The sequence below is a fragment of the Morone saxatilis genome, unplaced genomic scaffold (assembly GCF_004916995.1).
Source record: "Morone saxatilis isolate NCDOM2014 unplaced genomic scaffold, NCSU_SB_2.0 Contig7, whole genome shotgun sequence".
In the NCBI taxonomy this organism is placed as follows: Eukaryota; Metazoa; Chordata; class Actinopteri; family Moronidae; genus Morone; species Morone saxatilis.
In genome coordinates this window covers 18059627-18072862 of record NW_023340246.1, presented here as the reverse complement: position 1 = coordinate 18072862, position 13236 = coordinate 18059627, and the positions used below count along the sequence as shown (strand labels likewise).

Here is a 13236-nt window from a genome sequence, read left to right as displayed (position 1 = left end):
TAAAGGTCCAGTGTGTAACATTGCGGTGGCTCTATTGGCAGAAATAGAATATTATATGCATAAGTGTGTGTTCATTAGTGTATAATCACCTGAATACTGCAATCGTTATGTTTTTGTTGCACTAGAATGAGATTTTTATATCAACACATGTCGCAGGTCACCTTCCATGGAGTTCGCCATGTTGAACTACCATGTTTCTATTGGAGCTTGAGCGATATGGGGTTTTTAAGACTGATACCGATTATAGAGAGAAACATTCACTGATTACTGATATGGCAGCCAAGCTGGAATGAAAATAGACCTTTTTTTATGTGGATTGTGCACTAATATGACTAGGCAAAGGTACTGAAATGGCTGCTTTCTTAAACAAATTGCTTCATTAAAGAATGTTTAAGTTAAATATTCTAGTTGAGTTCTCTCTTACCGCAGTTCAATCTTCTGGATAAACTAAAGCATTTTATTCTGCATTATATACGGGGAAAAAACATTTTCATTTAATTTTATATTTGATCATCGGATAACATATACTGCTTTTGGGCTACTGCAGAACCTATAGCCTGACCGGTCTGCCGATATCAAAAAATATTGAAAAAAATATTCCTTTTTAAAATCCCCCCCTCCTACATACATACATAGTCCTAGTGGAGTCTTTGTGCTCAGTGGCAACAGAGACCTTCAAGAGTTGCTTGCAGGGGTCCTGTGGTGATAAACAAACTCTGGTATTTGTTGCTCAAAGATGATAAATATTTAAAGACCAGCTGATAAAGGAAGCTTCCTTCGGATTCTTGGGGGGGGTATTCAAGTACGACGATTTGAGTAGCTGTGTTTTTCTTTCCCCTTGTTAGAGCTTCTCAGTGCTTCTTTTTCCTTCATAGTATGAGAGATGGGGATTAACTTTGATTTTCACACACTCCTTAAGTCAGAGTTGAAGGAAAATGTAAAATGTCAAAAGAACAACGCAAAGCAGAAAGAAGTATATCCCAAGAGTCTACTAAGTACACTTGTTTGGGAGGGGGTCTCCCATGAGCTTTTTTAGTCCAGCGTGGGAGCGAACTGGCAACTGGTATGTTGAGCCAAAGAGTAGCTTTACTGTCCCTCTTTCTCCCACAGATACCAACTGGCACCCAGCTCTAGCTAACCCCCCTTGTGAGCTGCCGCTACAGCATTAGGCTGAATTTACCAGAACAGTCTCATATCTCCAGAATAGAAGCGAGGCTGGCAGAGAGGGGCAGGGTGAGGCAACGTCAGATGGTTAGAAAAGATGGTGAGGAAGCAAATCTACAAGTCATTCGCCCACTTGTGATTCAAGTTCTATCCTCGGTTTCACACGCACACAAGTTTTCTGGGGGAGACTACTTTATCTGTGGCAGAGGTTTATCATCAGGGAGTGGAGAGTTGCTGTGTGTTGGGGGTGGGGGAGTACAATCAATATAAAATGTGCTGCACTGTGCCAACAAGGAGAATTAGATCTTGATCATGAAGACATCATTCAGAGAGCGATGAGACCGCGAGCGGGGAGGGACATTTGGGATAATGATGGATTGACAGAAAAAAAAGGATAGAGAAGGATGAAAACATGGCAGAGACAAAGCTATGGACATTGTTTAAATCTCACATGATGGAAAGTGAACTGCCGTGTCATCGAAGTACTCCGTTTCTCTTATTTATTGTCAACATGGAGGCTTTTGTTTTTTTTGCAGTTTTCCAGACTGACTTCAGTCATGCTCCTGACCTTTTTAAGAAAGGCCCCTGCCAATCCGAGTTTAACATTATGTAAATATGTTCCTATCAGTAATGACTTTACTAAAGCAGAATTGTGGCAAGAAAAAAAAGTTAATTTACTGCCGTTGACTACTGTCAATAGTAATTATGTTTTGATAAATCCTCTTTTCACATTTGTTCCAAATAACAAACAAAGACGGTCTGTTTTATTTCCTTCTCAGTGAGAGACAATGAGTAATTGTCTTTTTCCGTCTTGACATTTTTCCTGCAGGCTGATTACAAAACTGAACCTCAACCTTGCTGCAGATGTTATGCCTGACAAACTAAGATTCATGTACACAAAAATGCAGTTTTTTTTTTTTTTTTTATTATTTTCTTCTTTTCCCCCTATCTTGATAGACTGAAACACTGTAAACAACAATCAATAATCTATTATTTAGAACATCAGTAGTGAGCGTAGATTGTTTGTCATGTTTTCCTTTCTTCCTCTCCAGAGGACAGAGCATTTACAGGTTATATCTGGAGCACAGAAGAAGAGATGTGATGCCTTTGTTATCTAAACTCTTAGTTTAGCTTGGGTTGTCTGCAGACAGGGGCCCCTTTAATGTCTTGTTGTTTGTTGTTGCATGAATTCAAAAGTGTTTCATGTGTACAAGGGTTTGCATTTCCCATTTAACTCTTGTCTTTAGCTCTTCGAAGCCCATTTTTGGTCTTGTGTATGAGACAGAGATATGGCTTTACCCATCCCAGAAAGAGACAGAGACATGGCTTTACTTTATGCAGATAACAGGATGAGAACAGGGCTTTTGCTCTTTAACATTTACTGCAAACACACATGAAGTAAAGCAGACACATTACATACAGCCATCCACATCTCAGATACATACATGGAAGAAAAAAAGTAATCCTGGCAGTCACATGCAAGGGACTAGATTTGAATGATCTCCAGACCACTTACAATCAAATAGCCCGGTTTCCGAGCTCTTGCTAAGCAAAGAGACGTAGCAGAACATAAAAGAACAGAGAGGCAGGGTAAAAGAGCGAAGAAGGGATTAATAAATAATTGGACGCCGCTACAGTCGGCGGTGCAGCATCAAAAGCTCCAATCAGATTGTATGGAGTTACTTACAAACTGTAGCTGTAATGGCGATCCTGCCTGGTTTTTCAGTAACAAGCGTTTCTGAGATTGCAAAAGCAGCTGTAAAGGTAGACAAACTACTACGTTTGTGAATTATTTTCTTTTGAGTTCTTCTCGCTTCAGGGGCGCACAGGTTGCTCTCCCATCCGATGTTTAACCCATCTTCAAGTGTACTCACAGTGCTTTGTGCCTTTTTCAGGGACATCCCTGTGGACTTCAAGTACATCGCTGAGCCCAGTATGCACTCCATGCCAGCTGTGACACTCTCTCCCAACGGTGAGTAGTCAAATCATGGCAAAACACTCACAGACACACAGTCAAGCACACAGTACAGAGGACTCGGGGGACCATAAACCCATATTGCCAGATTGAAGTCGATTCATCCCTTCCAGTGTTGGTCATTGCCCAGAAGGATAAACCAAGGCAGGCTCAGTTCATTGCAGTAAGTTTATGTGTGGGGATGTCCAGAGCCAGACATCGGGATCGGGCCCCTATCCAGCCATGTTTGATGTATAGCTATTGGCTGTAGAAAGACGGATTCATTCCCAATCCTTTGTTTGGTTGTTTGCTCTGGGTATGCCAGCTGTCACAAACAGCCCATTGAGCTCTGTTAAAGCACTATAACGTCTTCTCAATGCTCAGTGTTGTGAGGGATGAACTGTAGAGCGCGCAGCAGCCAGCAGTTTCAATTAATGACATGTCAGCATGTGTCAGCGAGTGATGAGAGAGAGAAAAAAAAAAAAAAAAACCAACAAAACAGTTGTTTGCCTTTATTCTAGTGATATTTCTCTGTTGACGTAAATGTTCGAGCTTGAGATAAAGAGATGCACTCCTCCCTTCATAGATCATATACAAAACTGTAGGAGATTGTATTAAATATTATAGGAAAATGTCAAAAGAAAGCTATAATGCAGACTATATTTTGTTAAAGGAATAGTTGGACATTTTGGATAACAGGCTTCTTGGCTATCTTCCTGAGTTCCATGAGTAGATTGATACTACTCTCATATCCGTACAGTAAATCTGAAAGTACCACCAGCCCCGTGGCATAGCATCAAGGAAGCAGGGAGAAACGGCTAGCTTGGCTCTTTCAAAATAACCTTGCGAGGCAGCTGGGCGCGCAAGATCACATGAGTAAAGAAAGTTAAGACGTCTTGGAGTCTTGTGGTGATCATGAGGTTTTTTGAAAAGCCTGGCACAAACCAGGAGAACAACTAGAACTTCATATTTTGGCATTACAGTTTTGTGATGCTGTGTTAATTAGTGAGCTTCAGAGGTGCTGATAGCTACCCTGTCTACCATTAGACTGATCTAGGCTAGCTATTTCCAGATAGATATGAGAGTGGTATAGCTCTTCTAGTCTTACCCTGGGCAAGAAGGCAAATGAGTGTATTTTCCAACAAATTATTCCTTTTAAATTGCCTTACTAATGTATGTAATTAATACTTGCTGTAGGCACTGTGCAGCAGTACTCTGTGGGAAAAAATACACTTATTTAATACGCAATATTAAAGATTTGCGTTATGCTTAATATAAAAGTGCTTAGATTAGGATTGGGGCAAAGATGTCTGATCGGGACTTCAGTATTCATGAGTATTATGCAGACGTGTAACACAGTGGGAGATGATGGCACTTCAAAAGTAGAATAAAGCTACTAATGGACAGCTACGTTGACGAGTTTCCACAGATATGAGTGGAAGAAGACAGTTGCTGTCACAGTAGCCAGGTTGTGTGAGCAGGACACAGATTAAATAATAGCAGAATTAACAGGTGGTCTTCCTCTTTAAATGCACCTCTTCCGTTTGATTGAGGAATTCCCTGTTGCACTCCATCAGCTTCAACTACCATCAAACGCAGCTCTTCTCTCCTCATCTGCTCCTTCCCTATCTGCCTCCTTTGATTTCTCCCTTTCATGTGCCCTCCCTCGTCTCTTCTTTCCTTTTGGCAGCATTCTTATTTGTCCCAACATGGTTTGTTTCTCTTCAGCGTGTGAATAATGAATGTGTTCTCAGCGGGAGACCATTCAGTTTTCTCTCACGCCTAAATGGCACCGAGCCCCCCTTTGGCAACGCATCCACAGCCTTTCTCCGCTCCCCCTCTCTCTTGCCACCTTAAGGAAAGAGACGGAGCCTGAGTGCGCCGGTGAAATTGGCCACGTTGTTATCATTCTCCCCCACCTACTGCATTTGACATTTGTGGATAACAGTGTCTTTTTCATTTGTTTTGTGAGGGAGGATGTAAGGCGAGGACGCACACATACACCAACGCTAGATCTCCTTCTCATACCACATTAATAATTTCCATCATGTTTCCTTTCAAGAAGTGCAGTGAGTCGTGTAATGCTTTGACACTGAAGCGCTGCCTCTTATCACTGTGTAGTGACTTTGAGGCTGTAGCAGAACCGCTCTGTAAAGTAGATCTCAACTGAGCAGTCACTGATGAAAAACCTCTTTTCATTTTCCCCTAAAATGCCCCAATCAGTCCAGTTTAATGATGGCAGAATGATGAGTTCGTGCTTTTTCAGAGTGTCGTCCACTCAAACTCAAATTGTCCGCATTTTTGTTTTTTGATGGATTTCTGTCCTCGAGGTATATTTCCACCAATTACCCTGTACCTGTTGTTGTTAAAAACATTTGACTCTACTTGGTGTCCCACTAGATCAGAGTGTTACACTGCCATACTAAGAGCAGTGGCAGGCAGCATCATGATGCCACATCCAAGATACTAGTGTCTGCTTGTTAAAAATGTGGCCATACAGAATCATGCTAATGAGGCAAGCTAATAGGCACTTTTAAACTTGTCGTGACAGCCTTTCAAAGCTTAGATGTGTTTGCATATTGAAAGTATAACTGCTAACACAAACTGCTGTCTGCTGTCTGTTTTTACTTCCAATGCCATAATACTTCAATAGAATCTTGGCATGTTGTATCATGTTAGCTTCATGCTGTTTGCTTGTTTCTAACCTTAGGTAAATGGCTAGCATGCCAGTCTATGGATAACCAGATTCTGATCTTTGGAGCCCAAAACCGCTTCAGACTGAACAAGAAGAAAGTCTTCAAAGGCCACATGGTGGCTGGCTATGCCTGCCAAGTGGACTTCTCCCCAGACATGAGGTAAGCCTTTACTTTTTCACAATTTACCGATAAAAGGCGATATTACACAGCAGAGATTTTCTTTTTTTTTTTACTTTGAAAACATGCCAAAGATTTAAACACTGCATTTAATCTCTGAACTCATGTTTGTATGAGAAGAGAGTTTGAACAGAAAACACTTTATTTCACAGTTTAAGACACTGTGAGACAGCACTATGAAGATGCTCAGTATATTAAGATGCTCGACTCCTGTCCTCTAAAATGTCTCCAGCCGATGAAGAGCTGTGGAAAACGTTTTCATATTATCTAACATATAAGCTCTACAAGGAGAGCTAACTAGGACATTCCAACGCTCTAATTTTAGCCAAAAGACCCATTAAGACCCGTTTCTCCCCCCTTCTCACCCACCACCACCACCACCACCCACGTCTATGAGCAGGTGCCCTAAGTTCCTTTCTGTATCCATAGCAACACTGCAACTCCTGGTTGGACTAAAAAAAATAAAAACACCCACCCACCTTTTGGCAGGTGAAGTGGAAACAGAAGTGATTTTTAGCTAACTGCTAATCTTTCCATCTCTCTCTCCCTCTCTTCCTTTCTACCAGCTATGTGGTGTCAGGAGATGCAGATGGAAAGCTGAACATATGGGATTGGAAGACCACCAAGCTTTACCACAGGATCAAGGCTCATGACAAGGTGTGCATAAGCGCCCTGTGGCATCCGCATGAAACCTCCAAGGTCATCACCTGCGGTTGGGATGGACAAATCAAGCTCTGGGACTAGATCTGTCCTCGTGTCTGTGTGTCTGTTTTGGGAGGAGGTTTGGACAGAACTGAACTGGTTCACTGAAGAGAGACGGAACCGGTTGTCCCATGGATTTTGTGAAAAACCTTGAGTGGAAGCCACAGGACTGGTATCCAGTCTTATTGTAGCCGTGTATTTTTGTATCCCATTGTGAGAGCTTATGTATTATCTGTACAAAGACAAGCCTTCTTTTAAAAGTTGTTTCTAACGCAAAGGGCATATTAGAGGGGTACCTTGGTATTTTTTTTAAATAAATGTTTGGTTATTTTAATTTGCAATGTCCTGTGTAGAATACCAATGTAATCCTTGGTAATCATTCTTAATTTTCAATTGTATGACCATCCCTTTGTGGAAATAAACATTCTGTAAATTTTGCCTCCTTAAGAACACAAAGCATTCTTTTGTTGGAAAAGGTGTTTTTATTCAAAACAAAACGATGAAGAGGAATCCCAGACAATTATTTGTTTACTCTATTTATTAAAAGGCATCAAAAGATTTGGCAAATTACATTAACTGGATAATTTTTCAATGTGGATTATTTTTTTAAAAGCTGTCAGCTAGTGTAATGTTTTCAGATTAAGTTTGTTGAAGTTCAGGTGCAGCAGAGATAATTGACTGAGGGCCAATTGAACACCAGAGGAAAACAGAACAAGTGACAGTTATACAAAAATGCTTATTTTGGAGGATCTCATGATGATGTTTTTGATTATAATCCAGGAAAATAAAATTGGAGTTCATATTTTCTTTTAGTCTCTCACACTCAAACACATCTTCATTTAAATACCCAACAAACAGAACGAATCTTCAGACATCACCATTCTGCACATAATTGTTTTGTGTTCTCGATGCAGTCATATCAGGGTTCAACTGCAGGGAAGTGTACCAACTGCCTTCATCTTCTCCGCAGTCGTATTCTGCCGCCTCTGGAGCAGATCCAATTTCTTTACCTTTTATTACCCACATTCCTCTGCACATTCTCTTTATCTTTCTGTGTAAGCAGCTCCGACGGCCTCCTGCAAATATCCACTTACTGTTGAGTAGGGGCAGGGTCTTTCATCTGCCCTTTTAAACATGGTGTATCTATTTCCTTTAATTCATGTTATATTTGAGGCGACGGTGGTCTCTGGGCCTATGCAGACCTGTTGTAATCTGAAAAAGGTTGTCTAATATCTGGCTGTGGGCCAAGCTCAGATAGGCCCACGATGACAGGGGTGACTGTGACTCAGAGGCTGACCTGCAGCCAGCAACACAACCACTATGAGGTAGAACACAGAGAGCCTCTGGAGGCAATTACTCTGCCCCTCTACACGGCTGAGGTCATTACAAGCCAGGAGAGGAAGAGCAGGAGGATAAGTAGGAGCAGGGATTTTAGCTTTGCAAAAAGGTCAGGCCAGATAAGAGCAGGCTGCTGGGGAACAGCTGCGCTTTAGCAAGAATTTGTGCTCACACTCAAACTCCATGTTACACAAACTTGTACATTCAGTCTGGCCCCCCCTCAAGGCTTCCACTCTGTGTTCACCCAGCTCAGGGTGTAAGCACTGCTGGCGTTGAGGACATTCTTATGCAGAAAGAGGTGAGGTTTGGCAGGGTCGCTGTGAACACGAAAGAGGCGGAAGTTGGCACGTTGGAGCTCCTTGAGCAGGCTGAACCAGTACCGTACCACAGATGGGTCGTCGCCACCCACCTCGAAGCCTGCCCAGTGCAGGTGAAGCTCCAACAATAGCTGACCCACTGAGTCCAGAACTCCTTCCAGGACCAAATTCTCCAAAATCTTCCACTCTGCACTCTCCATATCCGCTTTCAGTACATCCACCTAGAACAAGGGGGGAAAAATATCACTTTGAATGTTTTTTTCCTTCTTCGGGTAATAAATGAGTTCTATTACAACACAGGAATGACACTAAACTGTAGAATTACTCAACGCAAAAGCTATTAAAAGATGAAAAGGAGTAACTGAAGCTTGGCCTTTGTTCCTGCTTTAGCGATGTTGATGATGGATTGAGCGAGAGACCAGCCTGACAAGATTTGCTGTGTTGAAGCGGAGAGGAAATGCTTCATAAGATGAATGTTAATAGCACCCTTAGGTCATATTCATGTAAAGAGACTCATGCATGCCGAAAGTTTACTACGCATCCTCAAGACCTTGGGATTCCTACTGAATTGCTAAAGATGTCCACTGTCTGACCTTTATGTGTTTAAGAGTCTTGTTAGCGACGGGGCATGTATTCCCTTTAGGCTCACTAATGTCTCAGTTAGCATTTTCTCAGCAAGTACATCATGTAGCCACTAAATGAGCAGCGATAAGACCTGAGGAGAAAGGACTTATTAGAAATAGGCTCTTTGTAGTGTGAGTACATTATTACATAAAAGATAACATAGGATACTAGCAAAAGGAAATCCATAGACAGAGCCACTGCATTCCGGTATAACTACATTCAGAATTTAGCCTTGAGGGTCTGGTTTGTAGCATTTATTGGCATCTAGTGGTGTAGTTGCAGATCACAACTCCCTCGCTTCACCCTTTCTTTCCAAGCACAAAGGAGAAACTACAGCAGCCAAGAAATGCAGAGAAAACGTAAAAGCCCCTGTGTTTGGTTCGTCCCTTCTGGGCTACTGTAGGAACATGGTGGTTCTAAATGGCGGACACCATGGAAGGTGGCTGTGGATACAAAAGGCTCATTCTAAGGTAACAAAAACATTCCTATATTTATATATTTAGGTGATTATACGCTGATGAAATCATAGTTCTGAATATTATATTCAATTTCTGCCAACAGATCCTCCTCAGTGTTACACACCGGACCTTTAATTGTGGGAAATGTTCAAATTTCATCTGGCGCCAAGCCATGAAAATTAAATTCCTACTGATGCCTTTGGTGACGCTACAGAATTCCCAGCCATCATTAGTGGAACTGAACTAGTCTCAGACACTCAAGAACAGCTATCTGTGGAGAACAAGTCCAAGTGTCCTCTATCCTCCCCACGGGCACCAAACCTCCCACAAGCAGAGATACGTTCCTTAATTGGACAGAAACCTTGTAATTGAAGATGATGCGGCATCATCAAGAGGTGATATATTCACTTGGTCTTTAAGGAGAGTGTGTCTCTGTATGAGTTATTATGTGTTCGTGTGCATGTGTCGAGGTTGGATGGTATTTATTCTGTCTGACTTTTTTTCAGTGGACTTCACACAAATGGCCTTTCTGCGTCAGTGGCCCCTGATCCGATGCTGCCGGTATCAACTCTCTCTGCAGGAGAAGTTGCAAGCCTTGGCAAGACTCCTGTCTGGTGTGAGCGAAGTCCATATGGTGTTGGAGCTTTGGAAAGATGACTTTTGCTACACTGCTGTGCAGCGTTAGCCACACTAAATGGTCCTTAACTATGCTGAAAGGAAATGCGATAGGATGGCAGTCTCCTTGTGGTTGGAAAGTAGAGTAAGCCAGCAGCTACTTAGCTTAGCTTAGCATAAAGACAAATGGAAATGGGGAAACCACTGGTCTGTCCAAAGCTAACAAAACCCGCCTACCAGCAGCAAAATTATTTTTTGAGAGGTTATGTGCTGGACTGTTTCTTGTGCAGGAGCGGTTGCCAGGCAACCAGCAGAGATTCCAGGAAGTTACAGTCCCTAGCTAAGAAGTAGTGAACTTCAGAGGTGCTGGTAAGCGGATTTTGTTACCGTTGGAATGAGCCAGGCTTGCTGTCCGCCCCCCCCTTTCCACTCTTTATGCTAAACAAGCTTACCGTCTCCTGGCTCCAGCTACACAGCTACACATATGACAGTGGCATACATATTCTCAAATAAATTCTCCTTAAGAAAACAAATACCTGAGGGTATTTCCAAAAATGTGGAACTATTTGTTGAAGCAGGTTTCAAGGACAAAAAGAGCACTGGAGGATGTTGATCTCGACACATGACACATGACACATGACACATGGGTGACATACACATTTTTTCTCTAACAACCTCACTCTCCCTTGGACATTGACTTGTCTTTGGTTTAAGCTCATTGTGAATCTTGAACTGTGACAGCACACCCTTTAAACCATTTTGCACGGTTTTAACTTCCAGCATCTTTGTTATGCAGTCCGATATGAAAATTCTGATAAATTCGAAGGCAATCACCGACTAAATTGTACTGCCTGCAATAACAGAGCAGATCAGCCCCATTGCATAGCCTCTGTAGAATAATGTCTTTGCACTCTGCTTCTCACCTCCGCTGCTAAGAAATCAATGTCATGTTACTGCAAATTGTCTTTTTACTCAATGGGCAAATAGTTCTCCTCCCAATGATTCATACTCAAAATACACATGGGACTTTTTTCTGTAAAGCATCCTCAGGATTAGGCAGCACATTGGGACACATTTTAATTTAGAGAGGCTTTTGATGAAAAGTTGAGTCTTTATAAACAAACAAGTTTGCTGCTTTGTGAAAATAACTTGTTAATTGGCCTGAAATGTGTTTATTTCATGGTGGGCAAATCCTAGCTATTAACAACACTTTTGTTTACTCCTTTTGTTCCACGCGATTGATCTTGTCAAAATAATTCTTCAGTTTTCTAAATCTGAAATCAGAGAGCGCAACATCACAGCTTCTCTGACCTTTTATTATTATATGTTTTATGGGCTTTAATTAGTGAGCCTGCCACTGGAGAACAAATAACAATTAAAGATATTTAATTACACATCTGAGAGCTTTGCTGATTTTGTGCTTTTTGGAAGCACTTCAGCAACTGCTTTGACATCAGGGCAAAGCCTCCCTTGGCAGAGACACGCAATAGAAGTCTGTCTTGATAGTCACCTGTGTGTTCAGTGTTATTTTTCCCAGACAGTAAGAGATAAGTGATTACTTCCAGTGCAGCTCACCCTAGCTAAGGGGTCGCATATAGATATTTTCACCACGTTCTTTATTTACAATTGTAAGACTAGATTTATGTTGGGTAACCATAGCAATGTATTAGTGCAGGATTGGGCCCTTCATGCTGGATGAAAAGGTTAGATGGAAGTACTGTATATTGTTCTTGTTTTCTACCCCTTGTAATCAAGCGGTGCCTAAGACTGGTAGTACCACTGGGCAATGTTCATATTGTTGCACTGTCTAATTACCAACATGATCAATGGTCCAATAAGCGGTTTCTTTAAATAAAATATGTGATTTCCTGCTACTGACATTTGTCCCTGTGGTGACAGTGTCTGCTGTCTCAGCTGCTCACCAGAGCTCAGTGAATGAGTCATCTGTGTGGTTTTTATTCAACACAGATAAGAAGTGCTGCAAAAATGCATATTTTGACCTTTCCGAGTGACTCTGTTTCTTCACTGAAACTGTTCTGCTGCTGCTTGCTCCTCCGGCAGACTATGTACTCACATTAAAACCTCATTACAAGAATGCATGCATGGCTTTGCATTTAAAACAGGTGGATACTGTCATCTATGAGTTTGGTGTGCAAACCCACCCCAACACATACACATATTTGTTCATATCATGTCACACACTGAGAAGATATTAATATCCTTCAAAGTCCTTTGTATGAGCCAGTCTGTTTTGCTTTTGGCACCAGAAAAGAAATAATGAACTCAACTCACATTGAGTATGCATTTTACGAAAGATAGATTAATCAGATTTAGATAATTTGTCTGGAGAAATCATAAAGTTAGAAGCACTGCTAGCTGCTGCAATATACCCCATAATTGCGAAGTAAAAAGAAACTGAAAAAGGTTTATCCTCATGGGAGCAGGAATATGTTCAGCACATTTCCTGGCAAACTGTCTTTCACATAAGGAGATTTCTTGAATGTCAAGAAGATACTTTTGGTGTCAGTGGAGACTCTTGGAGCCAAACTATGGAACAAGTTCATCATCTGGGAAGCATGAATGTGTTTGATTTCATGACAGTTCAGAAGACAAAGGGTCTCTAAAAACATTAAGATCCAACCCCTGGGGACAATAAACAACAATGAATTTAAAGTCCTTACATGTAGATTTCTAATGTTGGACATTCCAAGTGGAAGTATTAACGAAGGAAGACAGTAGGGCACACTGATATCCCAGACAACAGCACATAAACTGCACCAATTTTCGCTAAAATTTACTATTTTTTCTATACATAATTTTTATGCATCGGAATATTCTGCAAGATACTCTAATGGAATTCAGCCATTCATTTATCAGACTATGAATGCACTGTAAGTGGAAGCTCTGTAAGTGCCAAGGCTAAGTTTCTCTCTTTTTTGGCATGAGAAGAGAGCCTGACAGTCATTCATCTGGGATTTTATGATCTATGTAAAAGAAGCTTGGCTTCTTTGACCTTGAAATTTCATTCAGCCTTTTCCTAAACAGGCATGTTCACTGAATCTATAACTGTGTTTATTAGTATGCATGCTATAAGTGGGCTTGAGGTGTGTGTATATGATTGATCTTGTATGCAGATCCCTATCTGGTGAGGTGGAATACAATCCCTGGGGGGCTTTGAAGAGGTAACATTC

General features: G+C 41.4%; 2 protein-coding genes across 2 annotated transcripts in view; one reads left to right on the top strand and one right to left on the bottom strand.

Annotated features, from left to right (window-relative positions):
• cdc40 (cell division cycle 40 homolog (S. cerevisiae)) overlaps positions 1-7483 on the top strand; it is a 17705-nt gene extending 10222 nt beyond the window's left edge. Inside the window, exons 13-15 of the mRNA XM_035678702.1 lie at positions 3060-3136; positions 5829-5973; positions 6558-7483. Of these exons, the coding sequence (XP_035534595.1) occupies positions 3060-3136; positions 5829-5973; positions 6558-6735 (400 nt within the window). The 3' untranslated portion in view covers positions 6736-7483. The remainder of the gene's footprint in view (positions 1-3059; positions 3137-5828; positions 5974-6557) is intronic.
• The window catches only part of mettl24 (methyltransferase like 24), a 35924-nt gene continuing 29989 nt past the window's right edge, over positions 7302-13236 (bottom strand). The window contains exon 5 of the mRNA XM_035678704.1: positions 7302-8569. Coding sequence (XP_035534597.1) covers positions 8252-8569 — 318 coding nt within the window. The 3' untranslated portion in view covers positions 7302-8251. The remainder of the gene's footprint in view (positions 8570-13236) is intronic.